At 39.8% G+C, this 25501-nt stretch overlaps 1 protein-coding gene and 1 long non-coding RNA gene across 5 annotated transcripts in view; one reads left to right on the top strand and one right to left on the bottom strand.

Annotated features, from left to right (window-relative positions):
- Positions 1–25501, top strand: part of Lmbr1 (limb development membrane protein 1) — a 157851-nt gene that overhangs the window by 82943 nt on the left and 49407 nt on the right. For all 4 annotated transcript variants that reach the window (XR_008214310.1, XR_008214312.1, XR_008214311.1 and 1 more), the window contains 6 exons: positions 9804–9884; positions 14997–15073; positions 15612–15689; positions 18731–18804; positions 19018–19108; positions 20352–20418. Coding sequence is in view for 1 of the 4 variants with exons in the window: in XM_052720102.1 (XP_052576062.1) it covers positions 9804–9884; positions 14997–15073; positions 15612–15689; positions 18731–18804; positions 19018–19108; positions 20352–20418 (468 nt within the window). In the remaining 3 variants the exon portion in view is untranslated. The remainder of the gene's footprint in view (positions 1–9803; positions 9885–14996; positions 15074–15611; positions 15690–18730; positions 18805–19017; positions 19109–20351; positions 20419–25501) is intronic.
- Positions 4048–9797, bottom strand: LOC128098720 (uncharacterized). Its single transcript, XR_008214313.1, has 2 exons — positions 8386–9797; positions 4048–8020 (listed from the first exon to the last, which is right to left on the bottom strand). It is a non-coding gene; the product is annotated as an uncharacterized LOC128098720 (long non-coding RNA).

The raw sequence follows: 25501 nt of genomic DNA, 5'->3' as shown, positions 1-25501 counted from the left end.
TCTCTGGGGACAGTTCTTTTGCTCTGTGAACCATTAGGAGCCTTGGGCTTGAACAGTTGATTTTCTGCCCAAGTTACTTGAAATAATATCAGAACTTGAAAAATCTCCCATTCTTGGAGATGGGATTGCTGGTCAAATTTAAAGTTGTAAGCAATTAAAATTTTGTAGTTACTTGGATCAGATTTTCTAATCTACCCCTTTTTTGCTAAATTAAAAAATAAAGAAGAAAATCTGTTTATGCTGGAGATTGCTACTTCCAAATAATATTTACAGGAGACCAAGTTTAGTACCATGAACTATTTAAGGTACAGAATTATTTGTGGAAATAATTTTATTTCATCAAGCTATTTGAATTATGTACATGCCAAAGTTGAAATGTATATTTCTTTTAAAATACACTGTATATTTTAAATTAAATAATATCTGCCCTTGAACATCTGAAGTTATCTTACATATTGAGACTATTTTATGCATTGGAAAAAGTATAAGGGCAGTTCAGTTACTGAAGAAATGCTGAAGTTTGGGAAATTCTGTTAACTTGGGAGCAAAATATTTTCAGTACCACACCAGTTCTTCAGCTTAAGAATAAAGCTGGGAAGAATGCCTTCAGCTATTAGTTTTCCTGAATCCAAAGACATGGGTGGGGCAGGATCAAAAATACTCATTTGATCAAAGTTATTGGCTCTGAAGGTATTCTTACCTGTGTAAGGAAGATGAAAGGTGTTGTTTTTATTGCATGCTAGTAACAGTGTAATTTTGAACTAATTGGTGTTGAACTGCCAATCACCTGGGGGGAATGCAAATAGATACTCTTACAATTTCCTTTGAGGTAGTGAAATCTTATGTCGGGACTGGAAGAAAAACAGAATAATACCGTGAAATTGACCTTAAATGAGCTGCTTTGTGGTTTTCTTGGAGAATCCCTTTTTATTTTTCAGGACTTGTCCAAACAGGTTTTTGTCTACAATTTGACTTATTGACTAGACAATGCTGACACTGAACATTTTAGTTTTGTTTTGAAATAAAATAATGATAATATAGTTTTTAGGATATTTTCATTTTTGATGCAACTTAAATTTACATAATAGTTGAGTGTTTGTTTACAATATGTCATAAGTCCTCCTACTAGTCAGTGTTACCATTTATAGTGAAGGCCTCTGTCCCACAAAGCTTACTTTTTGCTTGGCTATTAATATATTACCATGTAATGAAGGAAGGGAAGTGTCCTGGAAAACTATTATTTCAGGTGACTTATCTGAGGATAGTAGGAATGTTTTCTTGATTTTTTTATGTGAAAAATAGTGCTTACCAATTACCTCTTTTGTGTTTGTAGTTGGGCCACCTAAAATAATAGCACATATCAGAAATGTGACTTCAAGGGGTTGGAGAGATGGCTCACTGATTGCTCTACCAGAGGATCTGGGTTTAATTCCCAGCACCCACACAACAGCTTACAACCATCCGTAATTCCAGTTACAGGGAGTCTGACACCCTCTTCTGGCCTCTGAGAGGGCACTGCATGCATGTGGTACACAGACATACATGTGTGGGGGGGGACACCCATACACACAGAGTAGAATTTAAAAAAATATCACTTCAGCTATTTTTCTTTGAAGAAGCATGCATTCAGTGTTATAGACATTTGTATTGAGCTCTGCAGATATACCACAAGGTATGCTACTAGTCTCTTTACTTAATTTCATATAGACACCAGGAACATTGTCCTGGTAGCTATTCTCTTTCAAAGTTCAGAATGTTCACTGGTTATTCTCCAAGCCTCAAACTGACTACTGGAAGTGAAATATCACTGTTAGATATTTTGCATTTTGATTTAAAGATACTTGACAATCTTGCTGTGCTGTCCTCTGCAAGTCCTCTTTCCTGTGGAGATGCCCACTAACTTTGTAACCTAAGTGTTTCCTTTATGGTTTAGTTGCCAGAACCTCAAAACTAAATTTGTAGTCAAACTGTAGTAGCTCTAGTTCACAATGCATGAGTATCTCTGTGCTATATTTAGCCCTACTCTTGTAAAAATATAAGTTGGATATTAATGAATAAAATAATGATGCCAAGGCACTCTGGAAACAACATGGAACTTTTGACTAACATGTGGCACTGGATCGCTGTCTCTAGAGATGGGCAGAAATGAGAGGGGGACAACTGGGGGACTGAGGATCTGTGACTTTTCTAGGGGCTTACAAAAGAGGGGCTTTCAATCTCCACAGTGATACCTATGTGGTCCAGCACTCCTTTGGACCTTTGCTTGAGAATGGTCACTGTTTGCCCTACTACTCAGGTTAGCCTTCTTCTTCTGGCTACTTGCCCTTTAATCCCCAAGACCAAGAGCTGGTGACTTTCCAGCTTTATGAAGGACCACCTGACTTAATTAGGTGTAAAGGAAGCCACAGTGAAGACAGAAAACAGAAGCAGGGGCACTTGTGTAGGGCCAGTGAAGAAGAGGATAACCTGACAAGTGAGACCTACTTAATACTTAATTGGAGAGTCAAGACAGAATTTGTTCCTGACTTCCAAAAGTAACAAGATGGGCCAAGGAGATGTATTAGAAAACAAAACTACCCAGGGCTTAAAGAAAATAAAAGCAAATAAAAAATATCCCTTAAGATAGATGGAATAATGCTTACCCAAAGATGCCCAGTCCTAATCCCTAGAACTTGTGAATGTGTTGGTCTTCATATTATACAGGCATACAGGGTACCTGGTGGACTCAGTGTAAAACTAAAGGAGGATGGCTAAAGAATGGAAAAGACAATGGAAGCACAAGTGTAATGGAAAAGCTCTTGTGAATCACAGATCAGAATATAGGAGAAGGAAATCACATGAAATAATAAATATTGACTACAGGTGAGGTATAATGCAAGCACATATCTAGATGGAGAGAAAATAACAAGTGGGAAAAGATGGTAAATAGCAGGAAAAATTTATCAAGCTGAGACTTGAATGCAGATTCAAAGCCAGAGAGGGTCATAGGAGAGAGACTGCCACATGGACATCCATACCTGTCATGTCAGTGCTCTATGCTTCTGACCCTGAACAGGGATTTAAAAGATAATTTATCCTCTAAGAATTTGACTTCCAGAAATGATGTGAAAAATTATTTACAGAAGAGAGTGCAACAAAGAAGTTGAGCTGGTGCCTAACTAGAGCCTTCACCCTAGTGTATATGGTACTAGAAGGTACTTTCCATGCTACTAGAGGAAAATGGTAACCACCAATCCAACTATGAACTCTGCAATCTACAACAGTGACCTACCTGCATACTGTGTTAGTGCAATAGTGGCACAAACATTGTGGGAGTAACCAACCACTCTGGTTGGATTTAAGGCCCACTCCAGGAGTTAGAACCCATGCCTGACACTGCTCGGGTAGCCAGGAACATGAGACTTGATAGGCCATGGGCTTAGGGGAAAACCAAATACTATTGTCCTGCTAAAGGAACATAGCAATAAAATGACTCCTATGTATACATTCTGCTATACTCATACAGTAGTGTCTTGCTCAGCCACCATCGAAAGTTAGATGGGTACTACCACAGTAACCCACAACTGAACAATGTGCAGAGTGAGGGATTTTGGAATGCTTAGTTCTAAGTGGGATGTCTTCATCAAACTCCTCCTCCCCTCAGGGCCCAGGAAACTGTAAAAGAGGAGGTGGAAAGATTGTAAGAGCCAGAGGTGGTGGCTGACTCCAAGGAAACAGTGTCTTCCAGACACAACAGGACTGATGCACGTATGAACCCACAGAGACTGTAGCAGTATACACAGGGCCTGCACAGGTTCAAGCCAGCCAGGGTCCCAGCACTGAGAGGAGAAAGTAGAACAAACTCCCATCCTAACCAAGGAACTGTCTCCAATTGACAAACCACTTACAAAGAAAAATTGGTTTTCTCCAACAGAGTCTCATTGGGTATATTAACCACACTTAAGGCTAGAAAGGCCCCAGGCCCAGTAGTAAATGGCCATCAAACCAAACCAAACCAAACCAAAAATGAACTCAATGGTATTTTTGTAGACTTTTGTCTCATATTGCTTTGTTTGGACATTTTTTTTTTTGTCTTACTGCTCATTTGCTTGTATATAATGGTTTCTTTTTTTTATGGGTTTTGTTTGTGTGTATATGTTTCTTGTGTTTTTTTCTTTCTTTAAAAAATATTCTAGCCAGAGTGGTGATTCACATCTTTAGTCCCAGCACTTGAGAGGCAGAGGCAGGTGGATCTCTGAGTTTGAGGCCAGCCTGGTCTACAGAGTGAGTTTCAGGACAGTCAGGGCTACAAAGAGAAACCCTGTCTTGAATAAACAACAACAAAATTCTGATTTGATTTTTGTTTGCCTGTTTGTTTTCTAAAGAGAGAGAAAAAGAAAGGAAAGAAAAAATAATTAGGAGGGTGAAGTAGGTGGGGTGGAGCTGGGAGGAGTTGGGGCAGTGGAAATTATTATCAGAATATATTACATGAATAATTATTTTTTAATAAAAATATTTTTAATATAGTTCAGCATCAAACTTAGCACATGCAACTTGCTACAGGCCACTAAATAATGTATGCAGTTGTAAAGGATTACACATACATTCCCCAAGATGTTACTTATTGATTAGGGCAAAAAAGCAGTGTTTATGTACTCATTTCACATCTCTACATTGAGAACTGCTTTTTTGCCAGACACTATTCTAACTTCACACTGAAGGAAGAGTGTAGCATTCATCTTGAAATAATATGTCAGCAAGACGAGTATTTGGAGGAAAGGGTGAGAAGCAGTAAGGAAATGATTAGCTAACATGGTGGTGAGAGTTTTTACCTTGACACAGTACTCTATACATAAAAGCAGGCTGTAGGCTAAGGCTGTTTATACTGATATTATAATGAAAAAAATCTATCCCAGGAGGAGAACTACAAAAGAGAAGGTAAGCACTGAAGTACCCGTGAACCTGAGGAAAGAATCAACAAAAGTCCTTGTAGCTGGGGAAAGAAGGAAAAGAAGAAATAAAGGCCAGGGAGATAAATAGTCCACACATTGGTTTGTCCTGCCTACAGGGCAAAGCCCCACTCCTCACACACCAGTCTAGCTTGTGGGAGGCCCAGTTTAGTCCCTTGACATCTCTGTTGAGCTACTGGAAAACCACATGGAGGCTTGCTGTCTCCTAAATTCTGATTATGTGAAACTGCTTCCTTACTTTAAGCTACTTAGAGTTTTGTGACCTAGTGGAAAGCATCCTGATAGGTACATGTAAATCCACAGATGAGAACAGTGAGTTTCAGAGAATCATAAACCTAAGAGGACAGAAAATTCCAAGGAGAAAAACCACAATAAAAGTTTGGAATTTAGCAGGCAGGAAAATGTTGGAATTAGCCAGTTTAACATAACAAAAGAAGCCCATTCCTAAGTCACCTATGCTGATTTATACCTTAGAATCCCCCAAAGTCACAAAGTGGCACCACCAACTCAGGAAGTATGAACTAAGAAAGGGAGAGCTTGTTGAAAAACTGCCATGAAGTGACTTAATCTCCACATTCTTTGCTTCCATCCAAGGTACCAGGCCCGTGCCTCTTGTCCATCTCAGAAGGGTGGGAGTGCTTACAGACAAAATACATAGGCTCCATCCTTCTCTACTTGTACAGCTGAACTGTATTTGACAAGGAGGTCAGGAGGGTTCTTTTCAGGAACCTGCCCAGGAGGAAAGCTCTGCAGCTCTAGCAGTAGGGAATCACTGGATTCTTATGAGTGAAACTCATCTTTTCTGAAGTTCAAACAAGCATTTATTTCTCATCGCTTCGTTCTTAAAACACAAACAACCAAGACTGGTGACTGAGGAAAGCCTCTCATGTGAACACAAGCAGGCATGGGCATGTGGATATGGGGTGCATGGAGGAAGGATGAACCACTCCTCATACCCTGAGATGGACAAGAAGGCCATTTTCATGAGAAAGGTCAAAGCTCTATCACCTGGGACAGGTGTTCTTGAAACTTAGAAAAAAAAAAAAAAAGCCAGAATGACAAAAATAAGTAAAATATAAGAGGTAAGAATTTTAGAGAGCTTTTCAGTAGAGCCAGCCTCTAGTTAACAAGACATTCTTCCAGATAGGGCTAAGAGAAAAAATATACAAAATCTATGACAGGATTAAGAAATTGTTCTGATCTGACATGTGGATTTGGGGATTGAAAATGCTCACCATGTTTTCAACACTGCACAGACATGTATTCACAGCAAGAACACTAGGAACAAAGATCCTGCACAGTTTACAGTGTCATTGACGAGGAGACATTCATGGGGTAAGACTGAGAACTGCTGCAGACTTCCCAAAACCTGTGCTGAAGCTGTAGACGCATGATTAAAGGCTCCAGCTGGTGGTGCTAGTTTGCAGGATGCTGCAAACATTAGAGCGTGTTCTCAACCTTCCTAATGCTGTGACCCCTTAATACAGTTCCTCGTGTTGTGGTGACCCCCAACCGTAAAATTATTTTTCTTGCTACTTCATAACTGTAATTTTGCTACTGTTATGAATCATAATGTAAATATCTGTGTTTTCAGATGAACTTAGGTGACCCCTGTAAAAGGGTTGTGACCCACAGGTTGAGAAACACCGCATTAGAAAGTAGCTCTTAGCTTCAAGAAGCTGGAGACATGTCCTTGAAAGGTTATTCTGTCTTTGGTTCTCTCCTCTCTCTCTGCTTCCTGGCCACCATGAGGTGTGAAGAATCAGCAAAACACCCCTTAGTGAGGGGGCATTATGCAGAAGCAGGCATTGAAACAAGTCCAAGTAAATGCTTGACACTGAGCTTTGTGCACACTTCATTCTGGTAAGGATAAAATGTTTAAAATTCACAGAAAACGAAGACAAATGTGTGGAAAGCTGATGTACTGAGTATTCTGAATGCAGGTACTGTATTTTACTGAATGGAATAGGTGAGTTGGCTATGGAAGAACAGGTCCTGCTTGCCTTCTCTCCGATAAAGCCAAAGCTTTGCAGTTTTCCTTTTCCCTCTCACCTTTCCTAGCTGAGGAAGGAAGCACTCCTAAGCTTTCATTCTGGAGTCTAGTGACTGATTCGGTTGGCTTTTCCCTGTTGGGCTGTGTTCATCAAGGCTCCAGAGACAAGTCTGGCTAACGGGGTCTCTGACATTCTTACCTCTTATACTTTACTTATTGTTGACACTCTGGCCTGTTTTCTTATTTCTAAGTTTCAATGAAGAAAAGACAGACACAGAAAGAAATTGGATTCTGTTGAACTGGTCTCTCTGATGGGGAAACCAAAGCAAGTAAAAAACTCAGTGTGTTTATTATATTGAGTTGAATAGGGAGGCAGGGTTATTGTATATAGCTGGACAAGGAGGCAGGTTTAGTTAATCTGAGTAGGAATGTCTCTGTAGGATAGCAGTCTTCAGGCTGCTGAGGGGGGAATGCTATGGTGGACATTTTTCTGCATTCATAATCAACATTTGAACTTGGACCAGGAAGGAAGGCCTTGCCATTCATTTTCCCATGGCTCTGAGGCTTTGTGGTCCTTGACATGGCTGTACCCATATCAACAACACACAGTCACTCAAGACTTCATTCGTTCAGGGCTTTCTCTCTTCCTCATACTGCTGTAACACGATTCCTGACACTAGGGCTTCTCTGCTTGCTTGTATATGCTCTTTTTTTTTTAATTAATAGTTTTATTTATTTTTGAGAATTTCATACATGAGCATTGCATCTACATCAACTGGTCCTTTCTATCTCCCCCTTCAACTCCTCCACCCTCCCAAATTTATGATATCTTCTTTAATTATTATTATTATTACATGTAAGTACATACACTTATGCACAAATGCATATATAACCTTCTGAGTCCATTTAGTTTTGCTTGTATATGTATTATCCAGGGCTAGCCTTTACTGGAAAGTTTTCTGTTGGCCTATCCTGTGAACTGCTTTGCTATTTTAAGTAGGGAGTCAAGTTCATTTGCTTATTACAAATGAAATTTTTTTCCCAGACAGGGTTTCTCTGTGTAACAGCTCTGGCTGTCCTGGAACTCACTTTGTAGACCAGGCTGGCCTTGAACTCACAGAGATCCGCCTGCTTCTGTCTCCCAAGTGCTGGGATTAAAGGTATGTGCTACCACCTACCAGCTACTAATGAATTCTAAACTGATAGAGATTAAACTTCAAATAAGATTTAGCTAGATAATGACTACAGGGAAACACACACACACACACACACACACACACACACACACACACACACACACACACAAATGCGAGGCAAGTAAAATTCAAAAAAAGAAGTAAACTTAAAAGTTCTCAAAAAAGGCTGGGCAATGGTGGCGCACACCTTTAATCCCAGCACTCGGGGAGGCAGAGCCAGGCGGATCTCTGTGAATTCGAGGCCAACCTGGTCTACAGAGCGAGATCCAGGACAGGCAACAAAACTACACAGAGAAACCCTGTCTCGAAACAACAAGAACAATAAAAAAGTTCTCAAAAAAGATTTTAGGTTGCAGAACATTTAAGAAAATGATATGAAATGATAAAGTATGTTTTATAAGAAAAATGTAACAGTCTTAGAGATATAATGAGGGAGACAGACCCTCAGCAACTAAATGCACATTCATGATGAAAACAATCCCTTAACAGTAGAGCAAACCTAACGTGGCACATTTGAAATTTATCTGTTTCAGGATTTAAGAGAGCAAGCAGAAGGAACAGAAAGATACTGTGCATAGACCATTGGAGAGACAAGTAGAACGTAGGAGTGGAGCAAATCCATGTGAGAAACATGAGATGGGATCTGATGCGTTTAGGAAGATGCGCAAAAGTTCAACAGTTGGCCACATCCAGTGCTAGTGAGGATATAGGCATTTTGAAAATAGGGATTTTCAAAAGCTAAATAATTTGAATTATTATAGTACATAAAAACATTTGGGAGCTATAAACTTGAAAAAGCTTTTAAAACTGTAAATGGCCCACCATTCTGAAGTTTGGAAATCTGTCTCACAAAGATAATAGAAGCAAATGAACTGGACATGTGAATGTTCACCAGATACTGACAAATGAAGTAATGCTGAGTGAAGTTGTAGCACATCCAGATTGTGGTCTGCATACTCAGCTGCTGGGAATGTTTATTGACAGGCAACAACAAACAGTCAGCTCATGTGCCTGGTTTGACATTTGTCTAAGAAACTGGATGAGTGAGAAAACCCATATCTAAGACAGAAGTTAAATATGAATGTGAAGAAAGTTGTGGAAGCACCAGCCAGACTGGTGATAATTGTCGTCTTAGGGAAGCAAACTAGAGAGCGGAAGGTCTTGACTCCTTGTTCTTGCTATAGTAAGCACATGGGAAAAAAAAGATTAATATAATAGATCAAGCAAGGAAAGACATTGTTCCAAGAAATGTGGTTTTCAGCCATCAAGAGCTTAAATGCTCTAAATCAGTGGTTCTCAACCTTCCTAATGCCACGGACCTTTAATATAGGTCCTCATGTTGTGGTGACCCCCAACCAAAAAAATTACTTTTGCTGCTACTCATAACTGTAATTTTTCTACTATTATGAATCATAATGTAAATATCTGTGTTTTCTGATGGTCTTAGGTGACCCCTGTGAAAGGGTTGTTTGATCTCCAGAGGGGTTGCAACCCATAGGTTGAGAACCGCTGCTCTAAGTAGTGAGCTTTTATGTGACTCACAGCCGTATTTGTTCTTCCCAGCTGTCAGTGATTACCACATGTTTAGTATTTTAACTAGCGGTCTACCTGCTGTCCAGTGTAAGGCTTCCACTGCTACACTTACAAATACTTTTGCTTTTGTAGGGCTGTCTTCATCAGTGGAATACAACATAATGGAATTAGAGCAAGAACTTGAGAATGTAAAGACCCTTAAGACAAAATTAGGTATTGTACTTTTTTTTGGATTTATTTGTTGATCTTGGTTAGTTATTAAAAGACTGTAAAATAGTCTTAAAATATATGAAAATGTATGAAAGTTTAGTTTGTGTTAAAAACTTTCTGTGTTCAGTCATTGACTGGTCTTTCTTATGGGAGAGGGTAAGTATATATTCTCTGAAATTACTTTTTTAGGCTTATTTATTTTTATATGTATGAATGTTTTGCCTGCAAGTCTATCTGTGTATCCCCTAGAACTGGAGTTACCAGCGACTGTGAACCACCTTGTGGGAGCTGGGGAATGAGCTGGTCCTCTTCAAGAACAACAAATGCTCTAAATCACTGAACCATCTCTCCAGCCCCTAAAGTTACTTTCAAATACGTTAATATTCAAAGATGTTGGGTTTTTGTCTCTTCACTTGAGTTGATTTTTTTTCCTGTGTGTAGCTGCACACGCCAGAGTGAGTGAGGAGGTTGGCAAACAACTTGCAGGACGAGCCTCTTTCTTTCCGTCATGTGGGCTTCGGGGATTGAACTTGAGTTGTCAGGCTGGTGGCGGGACCCTTAGTCACTGAGTCATCTTGTTAGCCCCACTTGCATTATTTTTGAGAAATAATATGTAAAAACCTCTCTGTCAATGTGATTTTAAAAAATGTGCTTTTAAGATGTCTTTTTTACAACTGATGTAAGGTAGTTTGATTATGATCTACCTTAATGTGGTTTTCTTGATCTTTGGGTCATCAAGTTTCTTGGATGTGAGAATTTATACTTTTCATATAACTTTGAAAAATTTTGGCTGTTAATTTCAAATATTTTTCTTTTCTTCTTTATGTTGTTATCCTTTTCAGGGACTTCAGTTATTTGCAGATTGGCTGTAGCTCAAGGCTAACTCTCTCTGTATTTGGTTTTGGATAGTTTCTGTTGCTGTTTTACTCATCTCAACCTTTCTTTGCAGGTCTGGTCGTTTTTTACTCCTACTGCTTTATTTTGTTCTCAGACACTGGTTTTCAGTTTTGCTTGGGCCTGTTATCTTCGTGCTGCTAATTGCTGTTTCCTCTAATATAGTTATGAGAGCACTCTAAGTGTGTGTGTGTGTGTGTGTGTGTGTGTGTGTGTGTGTGTGTGTGTGTGTATGTGTGCTCAAGTGTGTGCTCACCTGTGGGTGCCTTTGTGTGCCAGAAGTTGATACCAGATTTCTTCCTTGATTGCTTTCTACTTTGTTCTTGAGATTTTTAATAATTAATCTATTTTTTATTGAATCTGTAGCTCACTGATTTGGCTACACTGCTTGGCCAGAAGTCCCAGAAATCTTCCTGTTTCTGTCTCCCCAGCCTTGGGATTACAAGCATGTGCATTATACTAGGCTTTCTCATGTAGATTCTGGTGATCAAACTCAGGTTTTCCTGCTTGCACAGCAGGTATTTTGCCAACTCAGCCATCTCGGTAGCCTCTCTGAGAGCTGTGATGGTTGTCTGTTATTTTGTCAATCTAGAGCAGTGTTTTCAACCTTTCTAATGCTGGGACCCTTTAATACAGTTCCTCATGATGTGGGGACCCCCAACTGTAAAATTATTTTTGTCTCTACTTTGTAACTACAATTTTGCTACTGTTATGAATTGGAATGTAAATATCTGTGTTTTCTGATGGTCTTAGCGACCCTCAAAGCGTTTGAGACCCACAGGTTGAGAACTGCTGAGCTAGAGCTAGAGTCATTTGAAAAAAGAGAAACTGAGAAAATGCTCTACTAAAATTGGCCTGTGGGCATTTTTTTTTTTAATTTATTAATGATTGAAGTGGTAGGGCTCAGCCCATTGTGGATAGTACCACCCTTGGGGAGGTGGTCCTGAATTGTGTAAGAAAGCAGGCTGAACATGCCATGAGGAGCAAGCTAGTAAGCAGCATCCCTCTGTGGCCTCTGCATCAGTTCTGCTTCCATACTCCTACCTTGAGTTACTGTCCTGATTCTCTTAGATGGTGGACTACAACTGTAAGCTGAAGTAAACCCCTCTCCCCAGGTTTCTTTTGATCATAGTGTTGTATATCACAACAGTGGAAACCCTATACTTCCAATCCCTTTACCTGTGAATTGTGACATCTTTGTTAGCTCTTGATAAGTTAAAAATGTTTGGTTTTGTTTCATTGTTTTTAGTTCATGCTGCTTTGCATGCTTGGCAGTTTTTGATGGGAAAATAGACATTTGGGGATGCTGGCATTTTTTTTTTCTTTTTTTTGCAGCCCTGTGAGGAAGGAACTTGGGTTTAAAATGCAGATAACTGACTCAGTTACTGGCTTTGAAATCTCATTAGGCTGGGCCAGAGCAGTACTGCTCCAGGACACCTGCTCCACTGTGGGGCATCTCTCCTTGTGACCCACACAACTGTCAAGCACTAGTCCCTCATGTTTGTCTTTTGCCATGAACTAAAGTCATGTCTGAGGTGACCCTTTACAGACTTTTGGTGTTCTTACTTTGTCCTGCAGTCTTGTCTCTTAAGACTTCAGGTAGTTGGTCTTCTCAGACTCACATTTTATGTTTCCAGGGCGGGGATGAGCTGAGCTTTTTTTGGTTCCTTTGCCTAGCATCTTGTTTTAGAAACTTTCAAGATGGTAAGCGAGGCCATTTAGGTTTGTATTGTTCACTGTCCCTCAAAGCCATTGTACTTCCCATGATCAGAAGTTCAGGGTCCTGAACATTGTGTGTGTGTGTGTGTGTGCTTGTGTGTGCTTGTGCACATGTGTATATGCCTGCTTGCCTGCCTTTCTCTCTCTTCTTTCATCTGTGGCTGTGACTTGATGATTTCATTTTTTGAAAAATTGCTGGTCATTATCTTATCATTTTTTTAAAACATATTTTTTTATTGATTCTTTTGGAATTCCACATCATGAACCCCAGTTCCACTCATCCCAGTCCCTCTGTATCTGCCCTTTACCCTTGTAGTTCCTCCCCACAAGGAAAACTTAAAAGTAATAATAAAAATAAAAATATAAATAAGAATATTAATTAAACACACAAACAAACAAAAACACTTCCCTCCTCCATTTTTCCTGCCTCTCTTGCCTCTTCATTCATCTTAGTGGCATTGGGAGCTGCAGTCTATCATGCAGTATGCTCTTTTGTCTAATCAGCTTTACTTGCAAATGTTCATTGTGTAGTGAGTTATTAGTCTGGTTCAAGGCCTCTGACATCTGGTACACCATCAGTGCTGTACCCTCACTGAATCTCCTCTCAGATATCCTGCTGTTGCCCTGAGTTATGGAGATCCTGTGGCTGTGGAGCAGGGCCAGTCCCTCATGCACTCTGGCAGGGCATAGATGGGGTAGATGTTGGGGAGTGCCAACTCAAAGCACTGGATGTGTACCTGGGTGGTAGCTGAGTTGGTCAATCTGGGCTGCTGGGAACACCCCACCTCAGGTGAGGGTCAGAGCTAGCTCTCCCATACCCATGATGAGGAGTGGGGCCAGCTTTCCCAAGTGCACAGGGGGGCCTCCTATAAGGGGTGGGATGAGGAGAGGTAGGGTGTTCAGCTCTCCAGTGGTAGCAGGTAGGAGAAGTGGTAGGGGGCGGGAGGGGGCAGCTTTTCCTGGACCAGTGAGAGGTGGGGCCAGCTCAGTCCTTGTACTTCAACACATGGTTCATATGGGCCCCTGTGGTAACTTGGACAACAGACATCAACACAGACCCCAGCTGCATCAAGGCCACAGACCTAGATATGGCCATCAGCAACAGCTTGGGCTTGGTTGTCATCATGGCTCAGTATGGCAGCATAGGCCTCTCAGATAGGAATGGGCCCAGCAGTAGCATGGTCCCCAGACTCCAACATGGCCCCAGGTGGTAGCACAGACCTCTGGCATCCTTGTTGTTTTTGGTGACAACATGGGCCACGGACATCAACACAGAGACCTGACTATGGAGGGACTATGAACCCAGACATGGTCCCTAGCAGCAGCTGGGGCCTGGATGTCATCCTGACCCTTGGTGGTAGCACTGACCACTCAGATCAGCATTGCCCCAGCTGCAGGGTAGCCCTTGGACATCAACATGGCCCCAGGTGCCAGGCCAGTTCCTAGGCATCTGCACAGCCCTTGATTGCAACAGATGATATGGATGTCAACACAGACTCTGACTATAATAAGGCCATGGACACAGACATGGCCCTGGGCTGCAGCTCAGGCCCTCATGCTTCCATTGTCCCAGGTGGCAGTGCAGGCCATTCAGCTTGTGGTAACCCCTGTGATGGCATGGTCTTTGGGCACCAACATGGCACATATGACAGCCTAGACCCCAGGCATCCTCATGGCCTCTGGTGATGACAGGAGCCACAGATATCAACACAGACCGCAGGTAGTTGTGAGCCATACGGTGTGAGTCTAGTAACCAAACCTAGGTACGCTGGATGAGGAGCAGGTGCTCTGAACTGCTGAGCCGCTCAGGCCATTCACTGTCTCTTGACTTCCCTTGAGTTCTCAGATTCTTGGGCTCATGCCAACTCCATATTGAAAAATGCCTTGCTGGGAATGGATGCCCACAGGGAGGGCTCACCTCTACATCACACGATATCAGCCTTTTGCTTTCCTTTTCTTGTTGCTCTAATACATCTAGAGACAGTTTTCAAGTTCAATTCTTCTTCCCTAGTGTTCATAGCATGGGATGGCTATGGTGTAAAGTGGTTTGTTTCAACCAGAAGGGAAAGTTCCCTTATAGTCTTTAGAAAACAGATGTTCAGCCTTGGGACCTGAGATTAGAGGGAATTGTCATTCACACTCCTTTATTCACTCAAATGTCTGCCTATATCAGTATATGCATGTGTATCAAGTACACATATTCTTCATCTTAAAAGTGAGCTATTTATTAACAATATAGTTCCTTAAAAGAAAAATTGTCTTTACCAAGCTGATTAAGATTCATGGGATTGAACTTTTAATGTAGTATGCTGATTTTAAATGGATTTTTATAGTTTATAGAGGAAAATAAAAAACAATGTATCTGAAAATTTATGTTTTTCTGAAAACAAAAAATAATGTATACTGGTTTCAATATAATGAGGTATGTTGCAAATATGAACCTGGAGAGAATTTTTGGAAATTGCTGAAATTTTTATTTCATTTTGTTTTTCTTTCTAATAGAGAGGCGAAAAAAGGCTTCAGCATGGGAGAGAAATTTGGTGTATCCTGCTGTTATGGTTCTACTTCTTTTTGAAACAGTAAGAAGTTACTTGCTGCCTTAAATAAATTGCATTGTCTTTTGTTTAGTGTTTCCCTTAGCTGAGCTGTTCCCAGTAAACTGGGTTTTTGTCAACAGAATCAAAATCTGTTTGTATCGATTGTAAAAATTCAGCAGAGCAAAAGTAGAAATGAATGACAGTCAGGTAGGTCCTTCAGGTTGCACTTCATCATGCAGCAGGAACTGCAGGTTTTGCTTGAGGAGAATTAAGAGAATATAAAGCATGGCTGCCGCTCCAAAAGCTGCAGGAGTGAGATTCCTTTCTAAGGTGAGCTGTGGTAAAGCTTACCCAGTAGAGTCTGTGGAGCTGTGGGCCTCTCACTGAGAAGTCTGCATAGTAAATCCATCCATATTGTTATCTTCTGTCATAAACCTTGAAATGATAATTTATAGAATGTTTGGAATTTGTCTTGGAGTTTTGTATGTACTGTACTGTCCCCCATTCTGAAAGACACATGTGATGTGTATTGTCAAAAGCAGTGTTGGAAACAGACCTGACAGCTCCCTCTCTGTTGCAGTCCATTTCGGTCCTCTTGGTGGCGTGTAACATTCTTTGTCTGCTGGTTGATGAGACTGCAATGCCAAAGGGAACAAGGGTAAAGTTAAATGCATTCAAAAGTCTTTCTAGATGTGTGTCTGAATATTTTGTGTAAGTTCCTGGAAACACCTTTCTGGATGTAAACTTTCCAAACCCTATGAATTTCTCTGAATAAAGAGCTTTCACAATAAACACACACACACACACACACACTTTGGTTTCTAGGGCATTTTTTCAAGTATCAAGGTTATAGACTTCAATGTCAGACTTGATGTTGATTTTTACTGAAATTTTTATTTGTAATTCTTTAAAGAAAATTCATGTTAAAAATAGTGATGTATAAAGAGCAGATCATCTAGATTTAACAAATTTGTTATATATTGGAAAAAGTGGAGGGTATTGTGTGTCAGAAGTATCACAAAATTTAGGAAACTTAAAATGTGGGTTATTGGAGGAGAGTCCAGATGGACTTTTTTCATGAGTTAACTTTTATCTGGTTTAAAGATTGATGATTCCACTAATCATGGTGGTACATGCATGCAATCCTAGCACCTAAGAGACTGAAAGTGGTGAGTTTAAGGCCAGCCTGGGCTACACATTAAGACCCTGTCTCAAAAATAATCCCAAATAAAAAAGTTGATGATTTTGTTAGATTCTGGCATATATTTGAATATATGTTCTATTAGGAAAGTATATATCATTAAATATTTATAGTTGACAAACTGTCTTTTGCCATCCTTTTGTAATGCTCTTGCCCCGCCTCCTAAGTGCTGAGGTTACAGATGCATATTTAGCTTGTAACACTTTTCTAGGTGTCTATAAAGTTTGGAAATTCCCCTCTTCTGCTGCTGCTGGTGGTAGTGGTGGTGGTGGTGGTGTGTGTGTATGTGTGTGTGTGCATACTTGCATGCATGCGCACATGCCTGTGTATGTACACATGGCTTGTGCATGTACATACACATGTATGTGTTTATGTTTTGGTACAGGATCTCATGTAGCCCAGCCTGGCCTCAAACTCCCTATGGAGCCACATGGCTGAAAGTCTGATCCTCCTGCTCCTACCTCCTGTGTACTGGGATTACAGATATGGGCCATCAGACCTGGTAGCTTTTGAATATATAAAGTGGATTTACATTTTGAAGTTCATTTTGTTTTCCTAGGTCAGCAGCTTTTCCAGTCCCTGTAGTGGTGACTTTAAAACCCTCCTGACCTTACTATGTCAAATTTCTCTTTAAGCCAGATGTTGCCATTTTTTTCTCATAGAAAAAAAAAAAGTCAGTTCCTGTTTTAATTCCTTTCTTTTTACCTGAGATGAAGATAGCCTGCTTTTAATTACTTTAGCCATTTTCTTGACTTTCCCAGCCATCAGTGTGTCTGGGTCCTGCTGCCACCTTTTATCACCCTTGTTTCACCCAGCAGTCCTCACTGGAGTGCCTTCTGCCAAGGACACACCTATTTCTGCAGCTGGGCTTTGCGCCTGTGACTTCTGGTAACTCTCACCCCACTTTAATGTACAGAAGAACAGGGTGTATTTTGTGTCTTCTCCTTACTGCACAGTGTAGTGACTTGTATCTCCAGGGCTCCCTGCATGCTTGTGTAAATGTATGGGCTCTTTTTAATTTTCCCTTAGACTGTCTTGAGAGAGTGAATATTCCAGAGCATTTTTCCATCTTGGCCAGTATACCTTTGTAGGAGAAGAAAGTAGGGTCTTTTTCTTATCCAGCACAGGGTTCATGGTGGAGGTCTTAGTAGTAAAAAGCATAATGAGAGAAAAGTGGATGCATTTATTTAATAAAAATTTGTGAAAGCTTAGCTTCCATTTGCTGAGGAGTGGACAGTGGTGGGCATGCTGGACCATGAGGGTGTGGTGAGCTGCTCCTTAAATCTTATGCTCCACTGCTTCTGGGTCCTGCCTTTAGGGAGGAGGAAGCTCCTCTTCTCTGGATTAGGGAACACAGTCCTTACAACAAGGGACCTTTCTAGGGTGCCAAGTTGGGGTAGTGTGTCTAAAACTTGACCACTTGCTTTTGGCATTGTTCATGTTCTCTTGAATGACAGAAGATGGTAAGTCCTATGCCATCACTTTATTCATGTATGGAATTGCCGTGGTTATTCTTATTCCTTTATGTCCAAATTAGAGTGTATATATAATGTGTGATATTATCTATTGCTTGATATTTTATTGGTGTGACTGCATTTTGCTTTATTCTGCTATTGTAGTTTAAAATGACCAGGGGAATGGTGATGTGCATTCAGAGATTATCTTTTAATCTCTATCAGTAAGCTTTGAAAATATTGTTCCTGTTTTAGTGGAGAATGATGTTTGCTGTCAGTTATCAGTATCTGAACATTATTTATTCTGTTTGGTCTAAGTAAAGGTAGGTTTTGAGACTAGGATAACATTTATAAAAATTTATGCTCTGCTTTTTATTGTGTTAAAATTACTTTAAATTTTTTAAAAAGTGCTAGCAGTCACACCTTTGTAACTGAATTATTGAGGAAAATTTGGAAAAAGAAAACTGGATAAACATTTGTAAGTGTATCTTAAATTGGGCAGGCTTTATGGCATAATTTTTATATGTTGCTTCTGCCTTGGTTTAGCTCTATATTCTATTCTAAACTATTATATATTATTCTATTAAAAAAAAAAACCTCCGTGGAACATTCAAGATGCTTTTCTCAAATAGCAGTTCCATTTTATAGCAGTGATCATAATGGCATCGTTTTGGTAAGCCACTTAAAAGTACATTTGAGCCGGGCGGTGGTGGCTCACGCCTTTAATCCCAGCACTCGGGAGGCAGAGCCAGGCGGATCTCTGTGAGTTCGAGGCCAGCCTGGGCTACCAAGTGAGTTCCAGGAAAGGCGCAAAGCTACACAGAGAAACCCTGTCTCGAAAAACCAAAAAAAAAAAAAAAAAAAAAGTACATTTGAGGTCAATCAGGTTCTTTTTTGAACCTATTGAAATTATTAACAAGCTGCTGGGTTTGTGAAGTCAGTTAGCCTTTGGAAGATTCATGTTACTCTAAGGTGTTGAATGTTCCCAATTGGAACTGTCTTGTGTAATGGTGTCACTGGTTCTGAGGAGTGTCTTTTCTGCAGGGGCCTGGGATAGGAAGCGCCTCTCTCTCCACTTTTGGCTTTGTGGGAGCTGCACTTGAAATCATTCTGATTTTGTATCCTTTCTTCAGTTGAATGTTATGTCTGTTAACAAGGTTTCTGTCTAGTTCCTGGGACAGTGGCAATTTAGTAAGACACTCGTCTAGAAGGAAAAGCAAGTCAGTCCTTCTCAAGCCTCGGTGGCTTTTTGTTGTGTTGTGTTTTCCCCGTGGGCTTCAGACTTTGGGAAATGTGCATTCTCCTGGAGCGTTTTTCCTTCATTCTCATAGCTATCTCATGGTGTCTTCTGTTGTTGGTTTCTATAGCCTCAGATTTTTTGGAAACTTTACACCCAAGAAGGATGACACAACTATGACAAAGGTAAGGGAGCCTCAGGTGCTGGTGGCTCTTCTTTTGCTTTAGTGAGTCATCACCCTGAGTGGTTCATCTGGGCTGATAGGTATTTGTAAGCAGCAGACACACAAAGGAAGATTTTCAGAATGCCGAGTGAATGGGAAAGGATGTGCTCTGTGTAATTTGGGCTGCATCCATTCACTTGTAAATGCATAGAACTACAGAACTCAGTAACTAGCTGTGGAATTTTCCTGAAAGGACTCTTTTTCTTCTTAAAGAAAACTTAGTGCTAATGAGTAACTTGGACTGTGCTAACTGTACTTGAGGAGCTTTTTTGAAATCTGAAGAACTTAGTTGCTACAAGTAGTAGAGACAAAGTATTTCAATACTGAATAATTAAAGTGAGAAGGAAGAGCTCTATTCAGAAACAGTGTGGTCTGAGGCTAATTTGACTTTATATAATATGTCAATGGCTGCAGAACAATAAAGGCTATTATCTTACGTAATAAATGGGTCTCTGTAAAATATTCTCACAGGCAGCCTAAGAAGAATGGTTAAAAGTTGCTGGCCTGTTTCCCTTTTTATTATGTAGTCTATATTTACAGCCTATTTAAAGTGTGTGTATGTATGGATGGCAAAGAATCCCCTCTATAATATATTACACATGTGGGATATCTATCTATCCATCCATCCAGATGTATAAGGCTACAGGTTCTTTAATGTCAATAAGTATCCAGTATCTAGTTGAGGTGATTGTAAATACTAATTGGTGTTTTCAGTGCCTCTTAAAAAAAAGAGTAAACAGAAGAAAATGGATTACTAGAGTTTAGATATTTTGGGAAATATCTAAGTGTTTTCAAATCTAAGACTGAATCTTATAATAGTTAAACATGTCAGAGTAGATATTATATAAAAGAACTTGGTAACAATCAGCCTTTAAGATTTAGTCAGAAGTCCAAAGGTGTTCTTTTTTATTTCATAGTCAAAGCTTTCAAATTAACAACCACATCAATAATATAAAATGTGTATGATTTAAGAATTCTATGACTTTATATTTGTACCTATATTATATGTATTTTGTGGAATTCATAGGAATAACTTTAAATGGAAAGGCTCATTATGTTTCAGTTCTACTCTAACCGTTAGTAACACTCAGAAGTTGCCAAGTGCTCTGGGTAGCTGCCCTGCACTGTGGCTTCCCAGAATGCTGTGAGTGGGCTCTTGGCCACCTGCTGCTTGACTGCTCACCATCCTTTCTTTCTCTCCACAGATCATTGGGAATTGTGTGTCAATCTTAGTCTTGAGCTCTGCTCTGCCTGTGATGTCAAGAACACTGGGTAAATTTGACTGAGATGTGTTCATTAAAAATCGATATCTTTATAGATAGCTTTCCTAAATCTTTTTAACTTTTGCTTTATAAATAGTTTTTTAAAATCACCTTTAAAATATAGTACTTCTTAAATTATTCTGTATTTCATTTGTGTATATGGTCATAACAAAGCAAATGCTTTTCTTAAACAAAGGCCATTTATTTTTTAAGCACTTGAAACATTCCTTTCCTAAACAATAGACTTTTTTTTTTTCTCACTACATTCACAAGTTGGGCTTCTGAATCTTCTAGTGAGGAAACTGTGACTTGTTAAAAACAGTTTAATACCTAGAAAATATTAAACCATTTTTTATACATGAACTATCTTTCCAACCGTATAGTCTAATGTGTGCTTTTAAAAAGTAGAAATTTGTAAACCCACTTAAGCTGCTTTGTGTCCATGATAATAGAGCTGAGCATGACGTGCAGCCCCTGGAGCACATGCCAACTCAAGGACACTTTAGTCCTGTGGTCTCCGCTTGCCTGCCAGTCATAGCATTTCCTTACAGTGTCAGTGTGCAGACAGGCTCTTACCGTCTTTTACAAGTAAGAGAGAATTCTACTTCGTCACTGAAAGAGTTGAGTCTTAAGTCATTTGGCTCTTTTTAGAAAGCATTGGTCTAGGCTGTGTGTTCTTGGCTAAATATTATTTCAGGCAGAAGTTTCTTTTAGGCAGATCTATATAATTCTCTAGATTTAGGTTTTAATTTTGGAAATTAGTGATTAGAAAATGACCAGACAGATTTTATCTGTGGGCTCTGACCCTGGCTTCAGTAGCAGTTGTGGGCCAGGGGTTGCTCTACTCAGACGCTGCCTCCATTATTGATTCAAGACCCATGCCATCAGTGTTGCAGCTGTGTCAGAAAGTGGGCGCTTTGTAGTTTTCGTCACAATTTTTACAAAGTCTTCCATGTTTTAATAAAAAGTAGAATCAAAGTATAAGTGTGAAAGAGACCTCTACTCCACAGGCCATGTATTTAGTGGGTATGTCTCTTTCATGTTTGATTGGTAGGACATATCTGCTTATGGTGTGCTAATCTTGAAACATGCACATTAGTGCCACCATTTGAAGCTAAATGCTGCATCTGTAGGACAGTCCAGCAGATAATGGTAGCGATCAGCCATCTTTCCATTTTAAACCTTTGCAAATCTTATTTATTGTACTTTGTTATTTAAGAGTAGTTGATAATCATTAATGTATTTCGATTTTGTGGGAGAAAAATCACATGCCTAGTGTAGACTTAATACAAAGAAAACAAATTAATGGCAAAATTTACTTTTTGAAGCCTGACAAATTAAATTCCTGAGTAGTTTGCCATAGAGATAAATAAAAAGGAACAAGAAAGATGGAACAATTAAAATGCAGCTGAGAAGCTCTTGGACCCAGCTGTCCAAACAGGATTAGTGGAGTGCGCTGCGGTACAGTGAGTCATGTGGCGCTGTGTAAGACAGCGGCACGCACTGCAATACGTGTTATGCCCAGTGGCACTGAATAGATGAAAAGAGTAAATACGTTAAACAGATTCACAGAGGCTTTCTGCAGTATTAAAAAAGCAAAGTTCTAGACTAGAGATAAAGCCTTATTTTAGTATTATGGGAAATGCAAACTAGAGAGTTACTTTGTAATTCTTCTGTTAACGCTTTAGGATTGAGTCTTTGATTTTAAGAAGGTGAGATACAGAGAGCGGTGGTAGTGTACCCCTGCTGAAGAGCAGGATTGTGATGCACCAGCTGAAAAGCTTGAGACCAGAATAGAGGATGCATTAACCACATTCCTAGCTGTGAAAATTTCCCTCTCTCCTCGCCTCTCACAAGGAGATCTGACCTCAGCGTGGTCTCCTTTGCTCCTATGAGATCAGCCCACAGCATCTGCCATTAGGAGAAATGGGACACAGCAGAACAAAATATAGAACCTAACATACAACTTTTCTGTTTCAATGATGGTTTGGTGAAGGGGATGATTTCAATTATGAACTGAAAGTACACTGAATCCAAATAGTTAATTTGATGATACAGTTGTGGAAAAAAAAAAAAAAGAGGAAATTTTCTTGTAACTGTTTTCTTTTAAAAATCATCAGCTGCTATTGTTGATGCATTATGGGTACCAGTCTACAGCTCAAGGTCTGAGTGCACGATGTGACATAACATGCTCATTGAAGCATTACTCTCAGAAAGCTTGCTACATTTGAATGGGGAAAATGTATTCATTGAAAAATGTCCACTAAATAACTTAATAAGCTTATCACTTGCTACAAAGAAGTAGTGAGGGTTATTTTGAGCAGGCATTTTAAGTCAATGGAATGAATGTGGTTTATTGATGTAGCAAATGTAAGGTTTTTGCATTCAGCCCTTTAAAACCTGTAAGAGCATTGTTGTGCCGCCTATGATCTGATGCATTGTTCTGTTGTGTGAGCAGACTTTGGTTGTGAAGAGTCCCTATTTTGGTATAGTGGGTGCTCTTAAGTAATAGGTCACTGTTTAATACGGTCTGAGTGAGACTAGAGGAGATGGTTGCACAAAGGTAAAAGGAGTGCAATGAAACGGCCATCTGTAGATGCCCAGCCTTCTCTGTTTTGAGGAACATAGCTCATATAGTTGCCAGAATGCTCTTTATCATGCTCTGTGGAGAAAGCAGTAGAAGGTTGTTTTTCATTATTTTTCATCTCAAGTCCCAGAGGAGTTTTCCTTAAGGTGTAGACAGCTGTCTTTGAAATACATTTGCTAATTATGTTTCAAAATTACTTTTATTTTTATCATAGAACCCTTTTCTATACTTTATAACTTACAAGTTATACAAGGTCCAAATGCTAACTTATAAATAGTATTTATGATGCTGAAACAAAAATACCCTTTAGATCAGCTTGTACATATTTTAGGTGTCTCTACCTATTCCTTATCTGAGTCCAGCAGTCTATCATCTAGCAGAAGATAAGGTGGATTGTTCTGTTTTTGTTGCATCTTGATTCAGGGACTTTGTTGGAAATTACTGTCTCTTGAAGAGTCTTTTATTTGGGTAAACTGTTACTGTTCACTCTGGGGTTCGCCTGTTTCCTGTTTCTCAATGTAAGATGGGAATAAACGATGCTTTCACAGATATCCATCAGTGGCAGATGTGAAACTTATGTATTCCAATTATGGTATCTATGTAAAAGTAGTTTCAAAATCCATGCTGAAATTTTCTCAAGAAAAATTATATAGAATTAAAGATAATAATAAATAAGCAGTTTTTATTAACTTATATCTGACTTAGTGTTCTCTATAAATTTGAGCATTAAATTTGTAGATCTGGTTAGGATTTCTAAGAACAAGGAATTATTAGAACTATTCTATGTTATATGTCAGAGCCAAGATGGCCCTTAGCTCATGTCTGCCTGTCCTGGCCATGCTTTCCAGTACTGTGTATGGAACAGGCCATGCTGGGCATGGCAGTCAAAACGTAGCTGCCTGTTGATGTAGTTCCTAAGCTTTAGCTTGTGTGGAAGTAACTCCAGTTGGAATCATCTGGTGAGAAGGAGCCTTAAGGGTCTACTTTAAAATGTGAAGTGAAGATGTTGTCAGAGCTCAACAGTTAAGGTGAGGGTCTCATTTATACTAAGAATAGAGAGCCTTAGCCTAGCTGAGTGAGTATCTCCAGTGGAACACATGCAGTCAACTTTGAGACAGTAGACAGGCCATCTCAGCTATAGAAAAATTAAAAAAAATTATGTAACTAAATACATGAATAAATTACATTTATGAAGAGCATTAAGTGTTTAGATTGGTCTAAAGAGGCTTCTGACCATGATTTTTTTTTTAAATTTTTTTTTTTTTTTTTAATTTTTTTTTTTTTTTTTTGGTTTTTCGAGACAGGGTTTCTCTGTGTAGCTTTGTGCCTTTCCTGGAACTCACTTGGTAGCCCAGGCTGGCCTCGAACTCACAGAGATCCGCCTGGCTCTGCCTCCCGAGTGCTGGGATTAAAGGCGTGCGCCACCACCGCCCGGCTTTTTTTTTAAATTTAAAACAGTATTTTCATTAATTTTTTGAGACTGTCATGTATACATACATAGACAGTATTTTGATCATATTCACCCTCCTCTCCTCTCCTTAACTCCTCCCAGATCCACACCTGACCCTCTGTATTCCCTTTCAACTTGGTGGCCTTTTAAAAAAGCCCATTGATGCCAATTTGTGTTGCCCATATACTCATTAGTGGAGAATGGTCAACTTACCTGGGATCAAATCCTTAAAGAAAACTGACTCTCCCTTCTCAGAAGTGACCAGCTGTCAGTAGCTTCCCAACCAAGGTGGGTGGGGCTCTTGAGCCCCTCCCCTCTCCATGCTGGAATGTTGCTTGACTCCATATTGTACAGGTCTTGTTTAGGCAACCACAACTGCTCTGAGGTCATGTTCAGAAAACACTGACTCAAGTCCTCCCTAACCTCTGGCTCATATGATCTTTCTGCTCTCTCTTCCTTGGTTGGGAGCTGTGATATAGCTGTTTTGTTTGTGGTTGAGCACTCCACAGATACTTATATTTTTAGATTTTTGACCAGTTGTGACTTTCTATGTTAACTACTGTCCATTGCACAAAGAAACTTCTTTGATGAAGTCTGAGAGCTGCACTAATCTATGAATATAGAGATAATGAATTTCGGGGGGCAGATTGATACTATGTCCGTTTAGGAAAATAACAGTAGTATGTTCACCCCTGGGGCTTGTCAAGCTCTCCAACCATGGGTTCTTGGTCATATTTGTAGTGTCAGGCATACATTTCCTTCTGTGGAGTAGACCTTAAATGCAGTCAGAAAGTGATTGGCTACCTCCATAACTTTCATGCCGTTGTTGCACCCATATGATGTTTATCTCGCAGTTGTTACTGTAGTTCACAGGGTTCACAGCTGGGTAAGACTGTTAATGACCCTTCCCACCCCAGCAGCCTGTATAACACTTTCTGGTACTATGAACGCTAGCCAGTAGAGAGGAAGCTTCCTGTTGAGTGCCAACTTGATTTCTCCATGTTCTGTGGCCAGTTTATGGTCCGATCAGGCTTTCAACCCTAGTCTGCTCTTTTC

Source organism: Peromyscus californicus, unplaced genomic scaffold (assembly GCF_007827085.1).
Source record: "Peromyscus californicus insignis strain IS unplaced genomic scaffold, ASM782708v3 Scaffold_6__1_contigs__length_162567912, whole genome shotgun sequence".
In the NCBI taxonomy this organism is placed as follows: domain Eukaryota; kingdom Metazoa; phylum Chordata; class Mammalia; order Rodentia; family Cricetidae; genus Peromyscus; species Peromyscus californicus.
Note: the sequence above shows the minus strand (reverse complement) of the source record. Positions and strands in the feature narration are given on the sequence as shown.